This window comes from Aptenodytes forsteri, unplaced genomic scaffold, assembly GCF_000699145.1.
Source record: "Aptenodytes forsteri isolate BGI_AS27 unplaced genomic scaffold, ASM69914v1 Scaffold96, whole genome shotgun sequence".
In the NCBI taxonomy this organism is placed as follows: Eukaryota; Metazoa; Chordata; class Aves; order Sphenisciformes; family Spheniscidae; genus Aptenodytes; species Aptenodytes forsteri.
In genome coordinates, this window is record NW_008795029.1 from 5,530,130 (window position 1) to 5,551,631 (window position 21,502).

At 43.7% G+C, this 21,502-nt stretch overlaps 2 protein-coding genes across 2 annotated transcripts in view; one reads left to right on the forward strand and one right to left on the reverse strand.

Moving 5' to 3' along the window:
* Positions 1–8,754, forward strand: part of UXS1 (UDP-glucuronate decarboxylase 1) — a 46,918-nt gene extending 38,164 nt beyond the window's left edge. Inside the window, exons 8-12 of the mRNA XM_019471233.1 lie at positions 355–398; positions 1,807–1,867; positions 3,321–3,378; positions 5,755–5,858; positions 7,915–8,754. Coding sequence (XP_019326778.1) covers positions 355–398; positions 1,807–1,867; positions 3,321–3,378; positions 5,755–5,858; positions 7,915–8,046 — 399 coding nt within the window. The 3' untranslated portion in view covers positions 8,047–8,754. The remainder of the gene's footprint in view (positions 1–354; positions 399–1,806; positions 1,868–3,320; positions 3,379–5,754; positions 5,859–7,914) is intronic.
* Positions 8,755–15,946: 7,192 nt separating this feature from the next.
* The window catches only part of CUNH2orf40 (chromosome unknown C2orf40 homolog), an 11,690-nt gene continuing 6,134 nt past the window's right edge, over positions 15,947–21,502 (reverse strand). The window contains exons 2-5 of the mRNA XM_009276160.1: positions 21,394–21,500; positions 20,763–20,842; positions 18,300–18,457; positions 15,947–16,355 (exon numbers count right to left, since the gene is read on the reverse strand). Of these exons, the coding sequence (XP_009274435.1) occupies positions 16,194–16,355; positions 18,300–18,457; positions 20,763–20,842; positions 21,394–21,500 (507 nt within the window). The 3' untranslated portion in view covers positions 15,947–16,193. The remainder of the gene's footprint in view (positions 16,356–18,299; positions 18,458–20,762; positions 20,843–21,393; positions 21,501–21,502) is intronic.

The window sequence follows — 21,502 nt, forward strand, 5'->3', positions numbered from 1 at the left end:
TTTGGCGCTCTTTTCTGGCTGAGTGCATGCTGCAGCCTCTTTCAGTGTTCCAGGAGAGGACAAGGCATCACTCTGTCCTACATCCCTGGGAATGTTTCCTACATGCAGAGTTCTGGTTAACAAAATGCCTAAGGATATATTTACTGGAGACACGTCCAAGAGGAAGAAGACCTTCAAAGAACTGATACTTTGCCAAAGGCTCTGCAAGCACATCTTTTTCCATTCCTGTAACATTGAGCTTGTGTCTCAGGTGTTTCTCCTTGGGTTGTTTTTCTAGAACGGTGAGGAAAAGATAATTGGGCTAGAGAGGACTTTTATATTTATGTAACTTTTCTAATTTTCATCTGATTTCAGGTCTATGGACCTGGAACTCAGACAAGAGCTTTCCAGTATGTCAGGTGAGCCTTGTTTGTGCTGTCTGATAGTTACTTCACTTGATGGTTCTTTGAGCTTGGCCAACTTTGTATGCATGTGCATTTTAGTCAAAGAAATCATGTTCATTCCTTAGGCCAGCTTTACTTTCAGCAGGGAGACACTGAAGTTTTTAAAAGTACCAAGAAACAAAACGTTAGTTGGTTTAGAACTTTGAATTGAAATATTGACGTGTTCTTCCCGCGAAGGGACTTGACTTCACTTGATGGTTCTTTGAGCTTGGCCAACTTTGTATGCATGTGCATTTTAGTCAAAGAAATCATGTTCATTCCTTAGGCCAGCTTTACTTTCAGCAGGGAGACACTGAAGTTTTTAAAAGTACCAAGAAACAAAACGTTAGTTGGTTTAGAACTTTGAATTGAAATATTGACGTGTTCTTCCCGCGAAGGGACAGCAAGTAACGGGTAGGTAAGTTTTTAATGCTGAGCAGTTTGTCAGTCCTTGCAGTTTAATGCAATACTGCCACCTTGTGTCTTTGGGGGTGCTGTGGTCAGCGTGTGTACTTCTGGGGGAAGGAACCGGTTGAGGGGGTATTGCTGTAGCGAATTCTTGCAGTGTAAGCAAGGCCGGAATGTACTTTCACTACAAAAAAGTGAATCTGTTCCTCAGAATCTTTTGTTCTGTCATGCTAGCTGAACTTCCGTGCCAGGCTTCTGGGTTGTTTTAATCATTCTCTGCTTGGAAGCGTTCTTTCCCTCTGCTGAAAGTAATAACAGTGGTGATAGAAGCTATGGAAATCCCATCAGTTCAACGTAGCCACTCCTTTCCTGATTATAAGTCATAGTGAAAGGGATCTGGATTTTTATATCCAGGGGCAAGCTGCTAAGTTTGTTGCTGATAATCCAAAATAACTTTGGATTATTTTGCTGGGGGGAGGTAATGCCAAAATACTGTTTTTTAACAAACTTAAGAATTTCTGCAAGCGAGAAGACAATTCAAACAACAAATTGCAAAGCAGGTGGTGGTGTCATGTGCCGCTGTATTACAACTTACTCTATTCTGTTTGAAATGTGTTGGAAACGGGCCTCTAAATATGCCTGGGTTCTGGAGGGAAGAGGAAGTATTAATTGTTTTTTAGTAACTTGATATTTTTTTATATTCTTTCATATGCTCAGATGAACTATAGCCGGTGCATCCTGAAGATAATCACCCTTTCAAACTAACCTCCAGTTCAGTATAGCTTACAATAGGGACTGTGGAACAAACAGCTGAGAAAACATGCACCCATTGAAGTATACACTGTAAATCTGATTTCAGCATTCCTCACTCAGCTGCCTGATCTGCTTTACTGGAGCTCTGAGGCAGCTCTCTTTTTAGACAATATTATTTATAGGGAAGTGGAAATTGCCTCAATCTGTTCCTCCCTTTTTACAGTGATCTTGTGAATGGGTTGGTGGCGTTAATGAACAGCAATGTCAGCAGTCCTGTCAACTTGGTGAGTATGAGAGCTCCACCCTACTGTGTTTGCCATGCAGTGGGCAACATCACCTCTGTTTTCCTCCCTGTCGCTGATGCTGATTTGTAGAAGAAATAAATGGAGGAAAAAAGCTCTTTCCATTATGAGTAATGTATTCTTCCATATATTCTCTTTATAAATAAGAAGGTTAAGCCCCTAGATGTTGAGATCTTACAGTTCCAAGAACAGGATAAATTTTGCTAGAGTTTTTCATTTGTTTTAGCAAAAAGATTTATGTAATAATTAGAATATGAAAAAAACTGAACAAAATATGATGGGGGACACACATGCAAAATACACCAAGGAAATGATTGAAGACTGGTTTTAATGAAAAAAAGCACTGAAGGAATACTTAGCTCTAAATAATTAGAAATCACTTCATACTAGCCTTGTTTAGAGGAAAATGGGATAGTATTTGATTGTATAATTTTCTAATATTGATTAAGGCTGCTTAGAACTTAACTTTTCTAATAGGATTTTTGTTCTGTCCTATTTGTTGTCACCTTATTCTCAGCAGTGGATATAAGAATAGAAAAAGGATGCACATGCCAGGTCATTTCTGTGTATGCCAACTTTTGCCAGATCAGGTACTCAACTCTGCAGGGCAGTTGTTCACTAGATTTTCCTTTTTTACTGTGGCCATAAATTCAGTTCTACGTTTCTGTCCAAATGCTGATATTTTTAAACCTCATTACATGTTTTGTCTCCAGAAAACTCACTGTTTAAATCTGTATGTACCTTAATATTGAGCTGTAGGTCAAATGATGTAGTAAGAAGAGTCTTGCAACAAGGAAAGCTAGGGATGGAGGGAATTGAGTCTGATGAAGGTGAGCTAATGCTAACAGAAAGCTTTCAGCATTTTGTTCTGAAATGTTGATCAGGAGTTCACGTGCAAGTTGGTTAAAAAAAGTGAGAGTTAAGAAAAGGAATATTGTATGGGAAGGCAAGTAGCCTTTATATATATTGATATTTAAGATGTAGTAAATGCAGAAGCAATTGTTTGCAGCTAAGTTGGTTGGGTTTTGTAATTCTGGATGAACTGAGAATATAGCATACTTCATTATATCATCTGTCCTCAACTCAGCAAAGTCCTTGAATCCAGATTTCAAACTGATGATGTGTTTGTGTGGGCTGCTGAGTGGTCTATGCCTTTACTGTGATTGAGGTGAATTTGCCCATTCTTTACAGACTGATTTTTCTGGGCACCCCTCTACATACATTGAATTACCAAGGCAAATGTAATGGAGTGCAACTTTTCTAATGAGTATGGAGCTTGTCAAAGTTACATTTTTTTCATCAAAGTAGGAATAAGGCATAATGTTTAGCTTCTTCAGAGTTTAACATGACCCCGTTAGAATCATCTCATGTCAGAAAGCTAACATGTCTTAAGGTGTTTAATTGCTGTTGTAATGAATATCCCTTCTATTTCTAGGGAAACCCAGAAGAGCACACTATCCTGGAATTTGCCCAATTAATTAAAAAACTTGTTGGTGAGTATGATAAGTAATTCTTAGTAAAGCTTATGAAGTACTTATTGTCGTTAGATGATTATTACTTGATTAGTGTGTGTAATATATGGATAACTTAATTGGTCTTTGGATTTCTTAACAACTTTATCAAAGGCATTTAATTGTATCCTGATCATATAATTAAATATTAATAAGATAATCCAAATCCTCTCAATTGTATGTAAAATATTGCATGAACAGTAGAATGAATACATTCTTTCTGTGTATCTGTGCAATCTGTACCAATTATTTTGTATAATGTTTATGCATTTTTTTAGCTTTGTTTTGGCACAAAGACAATACATAAATGAAATGCAAAACACATGAATGAAAATGTTTTGCATAACATCTTAGCTGAAATACGGATACTTCAGCAAGGTGGTTCTTCACAATTATGCAGGCTGTTCTCCTTCAACTACCATTAAAAACCTCATGCTGTGGTGACACTCTTTTCTGTACTTTTCACTGATCTGCCAGTGACTCTTGCAAGGGCTGTCAGCACCTCCCTTGTATCTGGCCGGGAAGAAAACACTGTGGCTTTCTCTTCATTCTTGCTCTGATACCTGCAGCAAATCAGAGCTCTCAAGAATGGAAGGAAAGGGCTGTGCTTAGTCTTCTAGTGCCGATTCCTAATGAGATGAAACATAGTGATGCTATTAGCCAAGGGTTTTTAGTCTGTAGATTCCAGCAGTGCTTCTGAGGGATCTGAAAAAGACAAGTTCAAACATACAGTACAGAAGCTGATGCATGTGATGTTTCTAATAGAGGACTATCCCCTCTGGAAAACGTCTGTGAATCCACAGATCAGGGAAGGAAGTTGAAAATCACAGCACTAAACCCATAAGGCACATAGAATAATTGTTACCTCCATTTGTCTTTGTTCACAAACAACTTGATCTGTTTCAGTCCGCCCGGAGAGGCTGTTTAGTTCTATATCCATAAAATCCCACAGTAACATGGCATGTAAACTATTTGCTAGATTTGGTTAGAGAAATTGTCCTGTTCCTGTGTATTGTCATGAGGAAAGGCAACATAGTGTTGGCTATTTAAATCAGACTGGAGAGTATGGGCAAAGAGGAAGTGAAGTCCTTTTACAATGCAAAAGTGCTAACAGAATCACAGACTGGTTGAGGTTGGCCAAGCACCTCTAGAGGTCATTTGGTCCAACCCTTCTGCTCAGGCAGGGCGACCTACAGCCGGCAGTGGCCCAGGACCGTGTCTAGACAGCTTTTGAGTATCTCCAAGGATGGAGACTCCACAGCCTCCCTGGGCAACCTGTGCCAGGGCTCGGTCACCCTCACAGGGAAAAAGTGTTTCCTGATGTTCAGAGGGAACCTCCTGTGTTTCAGTTTCTGCCCACTGCCTCTTGGCCTGTCACTGGGCACCGCTGAAGAGAGCCTGGCTCCATCCTCTTTCCACTCTCCCTTCAGGTACTTATTTAGTAGCTGTTCACTGTACTCTCTCCAGTAAGTCCATGTCTCTCTTGTACTGGGGAGCCCAGAACTGGACCCAGTGCTCCAGGTGAGGGCTGAGTAGAGGGGGAAGAATCACCTCCCTTGACCTGCTGGCATCACTCCTCCTACTGCAGCCCAGGATACCATTTGCCTTCTTTGTGGCAAGGGCACGTGGCTGGCTTTTGTTCAGCTTGGTGTCCACCAGGACTCCCAGGTCCTTTCCTGCCAAGCTGCTTTCCAGCTGGTTGGCCCCCAGCATGTAGTGGTGCCTTGGGGTTGTTCCTCCCCAGGTGCAGGACTTTGCACTTCTCCTTGTCATGAGGCTCCTGTCAGCCCTTTCCTCCAGCCCCCTTTCTCGAGGTCCCTCTGGATGGCAGCACAGCCCTCTGGTGTATCAGCAACTCAGTATTGACCACTGGGGTACACCACTAGTTACTGGCCTCCAACTAGACTTTGTGTCACTGATCACCACCTCCTGGGCCCAGCCACACAGCCAGTTTTCAATCCACCTCACTCCCTGCTCATCCAGCCCTCAATAAGGATGTTATAGGACACGGTGTCAAAAGCCTCACTGAAGTCAAGGTAGATGATATCCACTGCTCTGCCCTTGGCTACTGAGGCAGTCATTTCATCATAGAAGGTTATTAGACTGGTCAAGCATAACTTCCTTTTTGTGAATCCATGCTGAAAGCTTTGTGAAATGCTTTGTGAATCCATGTTGCTGTGGGACAGCTGGTTCACGCAGCTGTTGCATGCAGTGTAGCTGTGTCTGTGGAAAGCATTTCAGTGGTAGAATTATGAAGCAGAAAGCTGCAGAAAGACTTGATGCTCCAATAGGTAGGAAAGATGTAAATGCAAAGCATAGTGAATTGCAGATGATAATGCACGGTCTCTTGTTTAATAGGCAGTGGGAGTGAAATCCAGTTTCTCTCAGAAGCACAGGATGACCCTCAGAAACGAAAACCTGACATCAGAAAAGCCAAGTTATTGCTTGGCTGGGAACCTGTGGTACGTACAGCTTTATTACTGTTGTTGTGTGCAAAAGCACAGGGAGGCAGAGGGGGATGGGGGAGGACCACATGATAACGGTACGTTCAGTTATCAGAATATCTGCTTAACACAGTCTCCAGGACAGTTGTTTAAAAGGCTGTCTCTCGTACGTTGCCCTAGTTCACGATTCAAGAACTGCTGGGTAAGACTCTATGGCCTGTGCCATGCAGAAGAGCATATTAGCATTAGCATTTGTAATAGACTTAAGTAGAAAAAAACATTTTTAGGATAGGCATTTTAACTTTTTCACATGCATATTATGAAGTATCTACCTTTCTGTAAGCCTGATGAATCCTTTGAAATATGTGGTATTATGGGAGCTAATAAGTTTGCTGTTGCTGCAATCCTCATTCCTGTTTTGCTGTGGTAACACGCGTTATGGAAGGAAAAAATTGCTTTTATTTTTATTAAAATGTTTTTAGAAAATCTTTGGAGTAAGACTATTTTTAAGATGACCTGTAACATCATTGTAACCAAAAAGTTTGCTTGGATTAATAGGGAGAAATATGAGCACCAGAAAAGTGTTCTGGTTTTTAGAGTTTGTTTAAAGGGAAATACGTGAAACTAGGGCAAAACAGAAACTAGCCAAAGAGAGATGGCACATTTTGATTTTTTTTTTTTTATTCTGGTGGACTGAAGTAAACCAGAATAAGAAGCCCTTATTTCGGACTAGGGGTATCATGCGTAGAGATGTTCAGAGCTTGTTCTGTGTGTTGATAAGCTCGAAATGTGCTCAGGGTTAGTCTAACATCTCACCACCCACAACAATGTCTGTCCACCTCTAAAGCGTAGTTACCAGCCATCTGAGGTGATGTCAAGATTGTGGTTGTTCTGCACAGCTAATATGCAAGAAATGCAAAATGCCCGTGGTTGCTGTTTTTTCCTTTCTCAGCCTTTTTGGTGAAGTTAACTGTGCGAGTGTATAACCAGGCATAGCTGATGTTAAGACCCGGTTGGTTTGGGGAAGTAAGGTCTACTTAATCCCCAGAAAGGGTGTGACTTTCTTAGCCAGCTCCCCATTCTAGCTAGCACAGTGGTTTGTAGGCTTTTTTAGATTTGCAGACAAAAATCTTTACAGGAAACGTATGAACCCATCTAGTAAATGTAAGCCTATAAATAGAAAAAGGTAGCTCTAAACCTTTCTGAAAGGATTCATAGGGGCGCCGGATATTAATAGACTATGCCTGAAAGCACAAGGACGATGGCAAGTGTTACAGTCACAAAAGGTTTAAAACGGTTAACTTCCACACTTCTGACCTTCTGTGTTTGGCACAGTCAGTACCAAAACTTACTCTGAAGTAGCAGTACAGTGTCGGTACATCAAGGCAAGTAGTTCCTGTGCTGCTATTTTATCCTCCTGTATTGATGATGGTATCAGCAAGCATGTCAGAGCATATGGCTCCTGAGAAAAGTGGGTAGTATTTCTGTTGTTCCTGTCTACAAATCATAGTGTTTAAATACAGGCATAGAATATGAAGAATTACAATTATTTGTATAGGACTTGAGAATATCAAATGAGATACTGGATGATAATTTGTATCCCTTTTTCTGTATATCAATGGAGCACTGAAGAAATAAAAAAAACCCCCACCACCTTCCTTCCTTTCTGTGGTATATACCATTCTGCGAGATTCTGCGAAAGAGGATCTTTAATCATTAAAAACAGAAGGGGCTTAAATTTCTGTGTGCTTATCTCTCTCAATGTATTATGAATTGAAAGTAGGATTACGTAAGTCTGTTTTGACACTAAACAGAACAATCATAACCATCTAATGAGATTTTAATTTGTTGGGTTTTTTGACTTACTACGTCAGAAAATACATCTCATGTTTAAAAGCTAACATGCATTAGCAATGCAGAGATGTAACCAGTACGGGGTGCTGTTAATACTTACATTGGCTAAGAATGAGACTTCCTAGCAGTCTTTTGATAGCTGTATTAAAAAAGATACCACTGTGAAAAGAGCTGATGTGAACTTAGAGTGATATGATTCTCTCCTCACTTTTGGGAACAGGTCCCCTTGGAAGAAGGTTTGAATAAAGCAATTCACTACTTCCGTAAAGAACTTGAGTATCAGGCGAACAATCAGTATATTCCCAAACCAAAACCCGCAAGGATGAAAAAAGGAAGAACAAGACATAACTGAAGACTATTAGTTGGACAGGAAATTCCCTGTTTGACATTTGACGGATGTAATTTTTTTTTCTTCTTGGTTTTTTTTTTGAGAGAGACTTTGAAACAGGTATCATGAAGAACAAACTGGAATTTCATTCTGAAGCTTGCTTTAAAGAAGTGGATGTGCCTAAAAATAACAAACAAATATTCCCCTTCCCCTGCAAATCTTGCCTTGCACTTTTTAAATCTGTCTTTTTATGTAAAAATAGAGTAGAAGCATCTTTTAGTATCTTCAAGTTTTATATCTTGCTGTGAGATCATTTTGTTGTGACTGTCCTTGACAGTTTTATTTACTGGTTTCTTTGTGAAGCTGAAGATAAACACAAACGGGATGGAAAATGCCAATTTATTTATAAAATGGGTACTATAAAATATGAGATGTTCTACTATGCATAAGAAAAAAGCTAGTGGTATTGTCAGGTGAGAGACACTGACATTTAAGTATAGAGGAGTTTAAAAGAATTCTGTATGAGAGCTTTATGTATTCTTTAAAGGAAAGATTTTTTAAAAGGTTTAGTTTTAGTTGTACACTTGAATTTGAGATATTTTCATTGATTACCATGGATAAGGATATTTTGAATCACTACTGTGTTGTGCGTACTCTGGGAATAAAGTTAATGTATTATTGGTTACAGTGGTTGAATATGCTATTTTAATAAAATATTGAAACTTTTATTTACTAATTTCAGGGTTTCACTGTGGGCACTTCTCTGGCGTTACACATCTGTGCATTTATTGTATTTTAATTAGAAAGTAACAGTCTGTAAACAATTGGCTCAAAGTTATTAACATTGGTCTTTCATTGCTTGTCTCTTAACAGATATATAGGAAGGGCCGCAGGATGTCTGTTGAAATAGATCGGACAAAAACGTCATGATTTATTCCAGTTCAGGTAGTTGATAGTGATAAAGGAGTTTAAGATTTGCTTTAAACCGTGGAGTCTAACTTCAGCCTCCCTGACAGAGGAAATGTTTCTATTTTAAGCTGTTGTTAAATTGCCAGTAAATGCTTTCAACTTTGATAACTGTGCCTGTCATCTTAACAAAATAACCCAACAAACAAACAAACAAATCCAATTCCCCTTATTTTTAATAGTTCCCCTTTATTTTTAATACCTAAGACTGGATCCCTAGGAGGGGAGATTGGCAGAGAGTTTTTCAAAGGTATTTTGGCTTAGTGCCACTCAAAATTGAAAATCCTAAATCTCATCAGGCAAAGTGACTTGACTTTATATCTCATCAAAGCTTGATGTTTCATTAGCTTTCAACTGTCTTCAGGTTGATGGTTAAAGTGGGGGTTACCTGTAGCAATGACTTGATGCCCGGACCCAGGGAGGACTCTGGGAGCAGCGTGCTATTAGGCCCCCTTGTCCGAGCATGCCATCCGCCAGAGCCTCCCGGTGCTTGCAAGGCTTGGAGTCTCATCCAGTCTGTCTGGTGAAGTTCCCTGGGACTCCAGCAGCAGTGGGGCTGCTGTGTTCGTTCGTGTGCCCTACCTGGACCGGGTCTGCAGTGATCCTTTTAAGACAAAATGGTTTCTTCCCTGCTCACATGCGCAGGTTTTCTTCCAGTGGAAATCTGCCATGAAGCTAAGGTGGGGAGCCAGGCAGCATTTTCCTGTCTGGACTCAGAGGTGGAATTTAGGTATCCCACATTGCCTTCATCTTTTCACAGCTGAGCAGCTTGAGGTCTGCTTTTTGTTTGAAGCCTTTTTCTAGGTACTTGATCGAGGCATTTATTCCATATTAAATCACCCAAAAAGTACACCGTGGTGTGCGTGCTCCAAATGTGCCTGTAACCTATCATTACTGATACACTCACAAAGCACAGCCTCTCCCTATACTCAAAACCACAGCTGGATGTACGTGAAAGTAGGGCCCACTTCTTTAATAGTCCTGTGGTGGGAACTGTTAATCGGCTCCCAGCATGGTGTTTTTAACCCTTAAGCTCTAGATTATGTGTGGGGGAAGGTGCTCTTTCTCCTTATATTTTACTCCTCGTGCAAATAGCGCCATTAGATGCCAAAGCATCTGTGAAGAGGTGGTGCACAAGGGTGCAACCCTAGTCCAGCATTCAGAGCAGCCATTGAGAATAAATGGGAGCTGTGGGTACTAGCTGTTACTTCCAGGGCTGTTTTTCATTTAATCCAATGACTTCAGTGCAAAATACGTAAACTGTACTGGAACAAGCATGCTTCTGGAGACTAGCACAAAATGTGCATTTTCCAAAAAAATAAATCCCTCAGGAAGTCTGAATGTTTGGATATTACAGACATGAATTTAAAAGCTTTTTAGGTAACTTCACAGCCTGACCTCCTGCATAAAAGGAGCAAATCGGAGAGAGGGCAAATGGCTGGTACCGAACAACCCATCTGTGAGTAAGTGGCATGCCTCCCGCTGGGCCTGAGTGACAGACTATTGATTTGCTACTTCTTTGTACTGTTTCTAGCTTTTGTTTCAGAGGTTCCTGGTTCGGTTCCCGTATTCTTTCTAAATAGTGTCTTCCAGAAACAGCAGCCGAGGCAGCTGTTGCCTTTTGTGTTCGAAGCCGGTGACTGGCCTTCTAGCTGATTTGAAGGGCATGAATTGTGGGTGTTAAAACAGAGTCTGCTGGTGCTTAAGACTGAAAGTCTGAGGTAATTTCGAGTTTGGTCTGGTGTGAACTGAGTCTTCAAGAAGGCAGGTGAGGGTTTGCATGTTGATGCACAATCAACATGCAAATCAACCCCACATCTGGGGTTACACATCTCAGAAGGAGAAAGAAGGCATCAAGTTTGCAGGGAACCACAGGTGAGAAACAGCTGCTGCCTCTCCAGAAGAGCCACTTTTGATGGAGGGTGGCGGAATACAGTACTGAAAGCTTGGAAACGTAGGACTCGGGGGTAAATGAAGCCAAGCCGTGTTTTCATTTCCATGCCTGAACACAACGTATTGTTTGGGGGTTTTTTTCAGGAAATTTGAGAATTGGGATTTTCTGCTGTCACCTGGTCAGGCAGACAAGGTAAAACTGACGTGACCAGCCTTGAGGTGCCTATTTAGTCACAGTGATCTGCAGGAACGGGCAGCTCAGCCGGTGTTAGATGCAAGTCCTCCTCTCTCAGTAGGCAATATGCAGTGTAGCAGAGGTCTGCGATGAACTGGCCGGCTTGGTGCTGGCAAGTGAGATAAGTCTTCTAGAAGGAGACTTGTGCAAGGCATCCGCTGCTGTGAATTTCTTGAACCTTGCAAGAAGGGCCACTCTTGCTGCTGGAAGTTACCACAGTGTGAGGTCCACAGCTGGATTTTATTTTTTACTTTTTTTTTTAACATGGTGTACTTTTGCTTTATTTCTATATGTAGGCTGCTCGGAAGCTTTGTAAACCACAGTGCTGGTCTACAGACAAGCTACAGTGGGGCTTGCAGACCTAATTTATTTTAAGTAGTTCCATGAATGTATAGTCTAGAGCAGCCTCGTGTCTATCTTTAGGTTAGATTTTTTGCTATGTGGGGAAATCATGATCTGACAGTCTTCCTGCATCTGGGGTGTTTGCTGGTTCTCTAACCTTATATAGACTGGCGAGTTTTAGTGGCCATTGCACTCGCCACCCTCTGGGCATTTATGAATGTCTCTCGGTCATCTATTTTTTCAAGAAACTTAGAAATGTAGTATATTTGAAAAAACTTTCACTTCTGTCAGATAGGGTTGGAATTGAGTTTCAAAGTTGAAAGAAAGAGGCAAGGGAGGAGGGGAAGACACGAACACGATTTCATAAATTTGTTAGCCTTAGAGAACAGGCTACAGAGGGCGAAACAGGGCTTTAATTAGTGTCATTGATTGAGCTAGTCTGCAGGTTTTTATAAGTATTGAGTTTAATGCTACTTGAGGCCAAGAAGTCCTTGAAGGTTGTTAGAGGCTGATCAGAGACCTGTCCACAGGAAGAAGATGCTTTGTTAATAGCAAGGAAAGTGTGTACTCAACATTGCTAGCCCTAACATCCATACGTCCCCTCCCTGAAATCAGTGGGAATGTAGCCACCACAAATCTGTAGTTGCTCTGTTGTGAACATTTCCCTGTGCTTGGATCACAAGTGGCAGGAGAAGGGAATGCCTTATTTGCGGCTCTGACTCCCTAGAGCTACCAGGAACAGCAGCAATAGCTCTGGACGAAAGCAGGCCTCCTTTTGTACGGCAGAAGGTTCCTCAATGCGATTCCATATCAACAGGGAGGTTTTTCTGAAATAACAATTCATATTTCCTGCAAAAACCAGGCTCTGGTTCTCTATTGCTTTTCACAGTCCCTTTCCTTCTCTCACTTGCCTCTTCCATAATAGCAAACATGGCAACAACTTCTTGTCCACCTTGTTTTGTTGCCATTTACAGCCTGGAACAAGCAACAGCTGGTTCATTCTTGCAATGTTTTCCCTAGTTCAAGACATGCTCTTCAGCAAGAAGGGGACCCTCTGAATGCCTTGGTCCATGCCATGGCTGAAGCAGCTGGAAGGTCCAAAACATGAAGCCACAGGGAACTGTGGGGTGGCCTTAAGTACCACAGTCTGGGCTCTGTCCGCCCCACTGCAGAGAAAGCTGTTTTGAGCAAGGAAACCTACTTCTTCCATCCGGGAAACAGTCCTGGGGTAAAAGTGCCCAATCCCCCATTCCAACGTGTTTGTTACAAGTAGGAAATTAAAGGGAACGAAGGCCCCCCAAAAATTATAAAATAAACATATATTTAAGACTGCTGATGAAGACACTTGATCTGGAGAGAGAGACCTCTGTCTAGACTGGGGGAGAGGGTATGAGAGTGGCTGTGGGGGCACAGCAGTAGTACTTCTATGCTTTGACAGAAGGGTTACCTTAGAGGTATTGTCAGCAAAGGAGGCAGGACTGCCCTGTCAGTCCGACTGACGGACTTGCCTGGCTGACACCCGCAAACTGAGGGATGCGGCATCACTGGGTCTTGAAACACGAAGTGCTGGACCGTGGCCAAGCTGTTGCTGTTCTGTAGGGAGCCACGATGAATAATGGCTGCTCTTCTGTCTTGGTCGAGTGGTTATGTGATATCAATGCCGGGATGGCTGGGGATGATGATGATGATGTGAAGCGGTCTGTGCTGTCTGCACAGCAGAATGGAAAGGCTGGGAGGGGGTGCACAGTTTTGTCTGTGTTTTAGGACAGAAATAGTCAAAGGAAATTAACTTTGTTAATGTAGTTAACTTTGAAGCACTCTGTGCATATTTGACACAGAAATTTTTTTTAAATAGTTCTCCTCCTTTTGCCCAAACCTGTGATGGCTCATACCTGCTTGCTTTCTTTGTAGCTTATTGCATGTACTTTTGCATCATTGCAACTGCTGCACTTCAAGTCTGGTGGACCCCTCTGCAAGAAGGAAGGTGCCCTCCCCTCAGAGCTATTGCTTTGTGGTGGGCTGACCTCAGCCAGCAGCCAAGTACCCTCACAGCCGCTCACTCCCCCCTACCCCAGTGAGACAGGGGAGAAAATAGGAAGAGCAAAAGTGAGCAAACTTGAGGGCTGAGGTAAGAGCAGTTTAATAAGAGAAGGAAAAAAGGAAAAAAACCCAAGTGGTGCAAAGGCCACTCACCATCTCCCCTAAGCAAGACTGATGTCCAGCCAGTCACTGAGCAATGGCTACCCTGGAAGATAAAACCCCCACCCCCTTCTTCCTCTTCCCAGCTTTTATTCTGAGCAAGACGTTACATAGTATGGAATATTGATCAGTTGGGGTCAGCCGTCCCACCTGTGTCCCCTCCCAACTTCTTGCCCGCCCCTAGCCTACCTGTTGAGGGGGTAGCATAGGCAACAGAGAAGACCTTGATGTTGTTGCAAGCGCTGTTCAGCAACAAGTGAAAACGGCGGTACGTTATCAACACTGTTTTAGTCACAAATCTAAAACACAGCACCATACCTGTTATTATGAAGAAAGTTAACTGTCCCAGCCAGACCCCAGTACATGGTGGAAAACATCAGCATGCAGCACAATGTAATGGAAAAGATTTACTTTTTTTCTCTTAGACAATCCACAAGACAGAGATCGTAGACTTCGTTGTGAGCCTGCAAGGCACAGAAAGCTGCTGGACTGAGTCAGCCTGCAGAAATGGATGCAGCTTACAAAGGCCTAGGGAGCAATGGTATTTATTTACAGCACTTTTTTTATTCTTCCTTATTCAGCAGGTCTGAATTCCCAGTTGTTGTAAATTCTGGGAAATGATTGAAATTATCAGCATGGTTCAAACGTTGCCAAATTCCGTGCACTTTTTTGATAGGACACAAAATGGAAGTATTCTTCTAGGAATAGGTGTTTTCCAACTGTGCAAACGAGTGTGTGCTCAACTCAGAATATGATTATTTTGTATTTGGAATAAAGGGTCTTTTACCAAGGAAACACGCCAGTTTAAACTGATTAAACTGTCAAGGATTCTGCTAAGAGCAAGTGCTCCAAAACCTAGGGGAAAGCTGAGTTTCTGGAGCATGTTAGGCTAGTGCGTATCTGCGTGTGCAGAGGAGAAGTGACTAACATGTTTGTTCAATTTGGCTCCCTTGGCAAAAAGCTGTCTCCCTGGAAGCGTTCCTGCAGGGAGCTGGATAGCGCTGCGCTGCCTCTCCCGGACACCAGTCCATCACACAACAGGGACTTTAAGTGAAAGATTAGGAAATACACCCAGAGTTAAGCAAGAAGTAAGTGACGTGTAAAGAAGGGTGTTGCCATGATCCATGCTTTGGAAACTTCTTGTAAGCTTTAGATGACAGACAGCTAAAGCATCCACGCTGTCTTTCTTCTCCGACTCTGTTGTAGTTTGCAGTACACGTTCCATCTCTCTTTTATCCTTATTCTTCAGCTCCAGCAGTCATGGAGCCAGCCAGCCTTCCTCACCTGCCCCTCCCCAGTCCTCTACGCTTGTCAAGCTTCAGCAGTGCTTTCCCCCACCAAGCTCCTCCTGAAGCCCCCGACAGCTGAAAGCTCCCTCCTAGGCTTAGGTCTGCGTCAGGACTTTGCCTACAGTAACGAGAGAGAAGCAGCAACGTGGCTGATGTTGCTGTGGTAGAAAAGTTGGTTGTATTTTGGGGTTCTTAACACACACAACCCTACCAACCAACCCCCCTTTAATCCGCTACATGAACAAATGCCCAGTCTCTGATATATTTTGATGCTCAGCCTAATGATTATTAGTAGATTCCAGTTTGAATTGGGGATAGAGGCAACTTCATGGTAGGAAATTATGTCTGGGGACTGTGTTGGATGCTATCTGATACTAACTTCATTTTAAATGGCTTATTTTGTTATTTTATTGCCTGTTTTGACCTAGACTATGAAAGCTTGCAGCTAAGTGGAAAGGACACAAAGGGGAGCATTCATCGAAGACAACCTTTGGGTTACTGTGCCTGGGGAGGGTAGGGGCCGCTGAGGTTAGATGCTCTGCATCTCAGCAATTACTTCTGAAGTCAGGTTCCTGCATTGAGCCCTTTCCCTGGAGAATCCTTTCCTTCCACAGGCTTTGGAGGAAGGCGAGCTCCTCTGCTCTGAATTTAGCTTTTGTGAACATCTGTGTCCTTGCCCCAACAGGAACTGTTGAAGTGCCGTATCACGCAAGTTTGGAGGGTTGTGCACAGTAGGTATGGAAACAGCAGAAGAAGCAACAAGGCAGCACTTCAATTGAGAGGAATGTTTTTTTTCTGTTCCCCCAAGAATAACTGGATTTATTTGGTGACACAAATCTGAATGAGCAGGCACACCTGAAATGTATTGGCTTATATTCTGTATTCTATATGCCAAACTAGATGACATAATGTAATTTTGCAATGTAGGAAAGCAAATGAAAAAGCCCTTTAAAAAGGAATCTGTAGTAATACAATTAGAATGAAACTTTCTGTTACAAACTCTACTAAATGATGGCAACCTGTTTATTTTATCCAAAAAGCTTTATCTCTACAACACTTTATATATAGTGTACTACTAAGTAACGATAATTAAAAAAAAGTCATGTTGCTTCCTTCGAAGTCCGGCAGTTCCTTTACTCTTGCTGTTTTACACGGATAGGAGGAAAGCGGGGTCATTCTGACTGAGGGAGGGCTCAGCCTCGCCCAGTGCAGCCCTATAGGCACCAGCTATAGCAGGATAAACGGCATTAGTAATCATCATAGTTGACCCCTGCTCCGTGCCTGAAGGTGTGTGGATTTCGCGGGCCAATTGGTGACTCTTCATCGTAGTGGTGTTGGTAGTATCCGCCATAGTATTCATTACGAGAACGCCCTAAGCTTGTCCAGTAGGAGATGTCATCTTCAAATTTCTGCCGAAAAAAGAAAATACTTGCTTTCCCAGCCTGAAACTTTACAATGAAGAGAGTGAAACAGAGGTGGCGCGAGAGGTTCCTTTTGTCTCTTTCAGAAATTCAGATCCTTTGTGTATTTGTCAAAATGAAATCTTTAGATCTACGGGGTTTTGTGACTTGCACCTACCTTCTCTATGGGATTATCAGGGCCCCGAGTGCAGGAATTGTCCTGCCCAGCCCCACCTGGGACCCACCCCCACACCCTCTGCCCACTGTAGAGTGCTTAAACTGAAAGCGCCTTCAAATGAAACATGTGCTGAGCACCTTTAAATTACCTTTTCAGTGGTGGACTATAAAAACATTTCAATGTTTTGTACTTAAAAATCTAAAGGTTTGGTTCTCCGTTGCCCCGTGCCTTTAGTCACGGTGTCCCTGACTGCAAAGTGGGTGCAACAGGCTTTCGCTTCACGCCTGTGATCTTTCACTCCCATTTCGCATGGGTAAAAATGAATGTACAGTGCAGCCCTCTAGCTATGGAAATGCAATAAGCAGTTCAATTCTGCTCACAACAGCAGAGGAAAAACAGTGTGCAAGGATATCAAATACTTGCCCAGCCAAAGCCTTTCCATCTGAATGACTCTTTGGAAATATTTTTGGCTGAGATTTGAAAAAAAAGTTTTGCAAAATACACAATGGGTAAGTATGGCCCAAGTGCTTTGCTGGAACAGACAGTTATTTCATTGTTAAAACTGTGTCTTAATACTCAAGAAAACCTACTAAGAGGATTCATTGTATCCCACAGGAGGCCTCACTTCAGTTTTTGAAATGCACACAGGAGAATTCATCTTACCTGCATTGTTTGTCCTTATTACTTACTTCTTGGTATTTGCCCCCAGTCTTCAGTTTCTGATGCATAAAACCACTTTTCCTATTTTTCCTATTCCTACTGGGGGAGGGGGATATAGCCATGCTGTTAAAAAGTCACTTTTATCTGCGTAATGTCCAGGAGGATACAAAAAAAATGTATCCTTCATTATTTCAGTCCAAGCAAAGGATTATTTTTCTAATTGTTCCAGCTTTGAAAATGAGTGCATTCATCTTCTAAGCAATCCACATAGCATGAAGGTCCAAAATGTACTCCAGCTTGCCTGTGCCAATGCAGTCTCATTAAACGTATTCATGCAGCTGACAGAAGCCAAGAATTCAACATCTATAACTATTTTTACCTCTTATTAACATAGAAATTATTCTACATGTGGGACTGCAACTAAATGCACATTTTTCGCCCTATTTCAGCATCTATTTAGTAGAGCTTTGTGCAGAGCCGGGAACTCTTGATTCCACTCCAGTGTTTTTACAAATTAATTGTTTTTTTTTAAAAAAAAGTATCCTTCTCATTTGAAGGGAGGTTGGCTGCATATTATCAAATGGTTTTCCTCTCACATTTAGAGTCGAGGCACAGCTGCCGGTGCTCGTGATGGTCAGGAGCTGCCCGCACCACGGAGGCATGTGCATGCATTAGGTACGTAACGTTAGTGCAGTTTCATTGAGGAATGCCAATCACGACCAGCTTGGTGTGGATTTCTCAGCGTGTTTAAAAAGTAAATTGATTAGGTTGAGGCTGCCAAATTAATTTCCTGAAATACGATTGATTGCTTTGGGTCTGGCCACCTATTTCTCAAAGCAGACTTTGTCTGGTTGCAATTTTTTAAGCTTAAGTTCAGTAGCCCGCAAGAACTGCAGGCAAGATTTCAATGTCATTTTTCTCTATTAACAAAATAATGCAGAAATCTCTAACAAATACGGATCTTATATTCCTGTGCAGTATTTGCTACTTCAAAAAAAGAAGTCACGTTGTCCGTGAACAGAAACAGGGCAGCTTTTCCCTGGGTGCCCCCGTGGCTGTGCAACCACGCTTGCAGCCACGCACTCTAAAGCCGTACCAACCCTCGAAAGCCTTACCGCCTCATCGAATCCCAGGTACAGGAACTGCTGGTACCACTGCTGTACGTCGGGCTGGCTTCTGTCCCACAGCTGGCGCCTCTGGCGTCTCAGGCTGCTTAGGAACTCCTTGGCCGCCGCTTCTTTCACTGACACCTCGGGCTTCGTGGCAACAGGGGCTGAAATTAATTTCCCCAAAAAAAAGGCATGCCAGGAAATCTTTAGTCAGCCTGAAGCGTACTGCTTGTGGCAAGTAAGAAAATGCTTCTCGCATCATGCCATCACCTTTGTGCTCGGCGGCGCAATGCGTGTCGCGGCAGTAACAGTAATAAACCCAGGAATCGTCGATGAAACAGGATTTCTCAGCTACCCTCATTCTCTTGGCTTTGATAAAAGCTGTTCTGAGCTCAAAGATGTAAGCTAAGTAAGGAATTTAAATAAATAAACCCAAACTGAAAGAGCATACGCTGTGCTGCGCTTTGAGGAGAGAACAGGAGACTGGCCTTTGCGTGCTGCTGTTACAGGAACAGGAAAGAAGATGAGAGGTGAAGTTAAAAAGGCTGAAGAAGCTGAAGAAACACTGCTAACTTATTAGGGTGAAGGGAGGCACACATAAAAAGATAGATTTTTGAATCTGTTGTGTAAAAATGTAGCTTTTAAATAATGAGTGCTACTAAATGCCCTGTATGTCTGAAAATAAAAAGCCATTGGGCTTCCATAGCACGCTGCTTGGTGGATGCATGGGAATGCCCTCAACCTGCCAGACCCAGACATGCCATCTGGCTTGCCCCATGCCTGAGAGGCAGGCAGTTTGCTGCGGCTGCTAGAGGAATTTATGTACCTCCGAAAGGTATGGATGTGAGGACTGGCTAGCCCCCTGCCACGCATGGAAACGATAAAACGTGGTATGATGTTTGGTCTTCCCGTGAAACAAGAAGCACGTGTAGGAGTAGGAGGAACGTCCTGGCTTCAGAGGGTTCATTGCAATGAGGGAGAGACCAGGAACACGGGTGCGGATGGGGATTTTTGGAGGACGCGAGGGAAGATGCCAGGGCAGAAGGGGAAGTCGGGTGGAGCTGTGAAAACCGTTGAAGCAGGAGCTGGGCAGAGTCACAGTGGGAGGCGAAGGACTGCGGTGGGAAGGAGATTCAAGAGGTAAAAACAATAGCTGAGTTGTCACAGGAAGAGTGGGAAGCAGCAGGCTGCCCTGCGGTGATGAGCTGGAAACTGGTAACTCACCGTGCGCTTGAGCTGGGTGTTATTACTGCGAAGCCGGACAGCTGAACAAGCGTCACGTGAATGAGCCTTGCACAAGGGACATTGCCAGCAAGGGAACCAGTACTGTGTGCTTGGCCTGCTCGCTTTAGCGCACAGCTGGAAAAGGGGAGCGAGGCTGGAATTAAGGGGCTGCGTATTCCCTCCATCATCAATTCAAGGCTTTGCGGTTCTTCCTGGTCTAGGCCGTGTTGTCTGCACGCTCCCCCTGGGCGGTCCCTCTCACCAGGGGACCTGAGCAAACAAGCCGACCGCTGCTGGGGTGCAGGGGGGGCGGCTGTTGCAAGCGGTCACTCCTATCTGCATGTAAGCACTGCAGAACGCTGAGGTAGGGAACCCACGTGCAAGGAAAACAGCCGTGGATGGGGCACACATTTTGGGGCTGGAAAGAGGTGGTGGGTGACGCCAGGAAAAACCCAGTGAGTAGTTAGGCAGTCTTGCAGAAAGTGGGAGTCCCTTCTGTGGGGGGTGTAAATTCTTTGCCTCAGCCATAGAGCAGGCTGAGGGGAGGCAACCAAAACTTCTGGGGTGTTTCATCCTGCCCCCCATCTGCTGCAGTGCTGCTTGTCCCTGGCCAGCTCCATTTCCATCCCCTTCCCTCAACCAGCAAGCCATTCAGTGCATCTGCCTGCTGGGCCCTTGGCCATCATCTCTCCCATAGAGAGAGCAGTCTTCCAAGAAGGAAGCACATGTGGAGCCAAGAGGACAAAGGGAACAAGTCAAGGCATCGCGAGCAAGCCCGGTTTGCACATTTTCTTCTCTGCACCTGGGCCAGCAGTATTTCCATGCGTTGTAATTCCTTGGAAAACTTGTGACTTCCCAGAATAAACCAGATAAACGCCACGTCTGCCATGCATACACTGGAAAAGGTAGGTGCTATACACTGCGCGGAGCAAAACGCAGGCATACTGCCCGAGGCTGGGAACCCTGCTTTCCAGAGGGGGCTGTGATAAGCAGAGCCTCCAGCCTTGCCAATACCAAGTCCCAAACAGACTCCACGGGGCTGGCACTGTATGCGCAGGAGGTTTTGGTACGGTACGTAGTGAGAGCGGCTGTGTGCTACCAGCTTTGAACCAGGTGCTTGTACACTGCTCCTCCGACTGCCCTCTTTGAGCTGGAGACAGAGCCACAACACATTGGCAGCTTTGACCGATAGCAAGTGACTCAAAGGAAAAACAAGGGAAAGCACTTTGCCGTCTCTTTACTTACCTTCGCGTTTCTGAAGCATCAGTTTGAGCTTATTTCCCCTTGAAACATCTGGACAAGTAAAAATAAGACACACACATTTACTAAGAAGGAAATAGCAACAACAAAAAAAGATCGTATCTTGAAAAATACTGAAAGTATTTTTGTCATAGCTCCAGACCGCCAAGCAAAACTCTGCAGCAAGTTTCTACCAGTGCCTCCCTTTGCTCCCGTTTCCACACTCGAGCGCAACATATGCTACAGGGAAGCTTTTGATACTCCAGCATCCTCTCCCCAGCTCTTCTTGGCAAGGGAACCCCAAAACTGGCCTTCTTCGCCAATTAGATTTTAATATTTTGCAGCAGAAGACCACCGCCGGTGCCAGTACTGTCACACAGCGTCCACGGCGGCATGATAACCCTGGAAAAGCCTTGTCACCGAGCGAGGGGCACGTTAACAACCGGAGTGCTTCAAGATTTTTCCTTGCAGCCTGTCCCAAAGCACGTCAAAGCTGTCGTCCCGCTGACGCCCTTTCCCAGAAGGGACCCAGGGTTTCAGCCCATGGCCGGGCAGCGCAACAGGAGACCTGCGAGTGCTCGGCTGCTCCGAAATGCTTTATTCGCCGGAAAACAAGCTCTTTAAAAAAGACGCTCACCTTGCGCAAGTTTTGGCGTGACCAAAAACGTTCACCCCCGCGGCCACGCGTGATGCCCAGGGGAAGGCTTTCGCCCGCTCCCCGGGACATGCCGGCTTAGGTTTTCCCT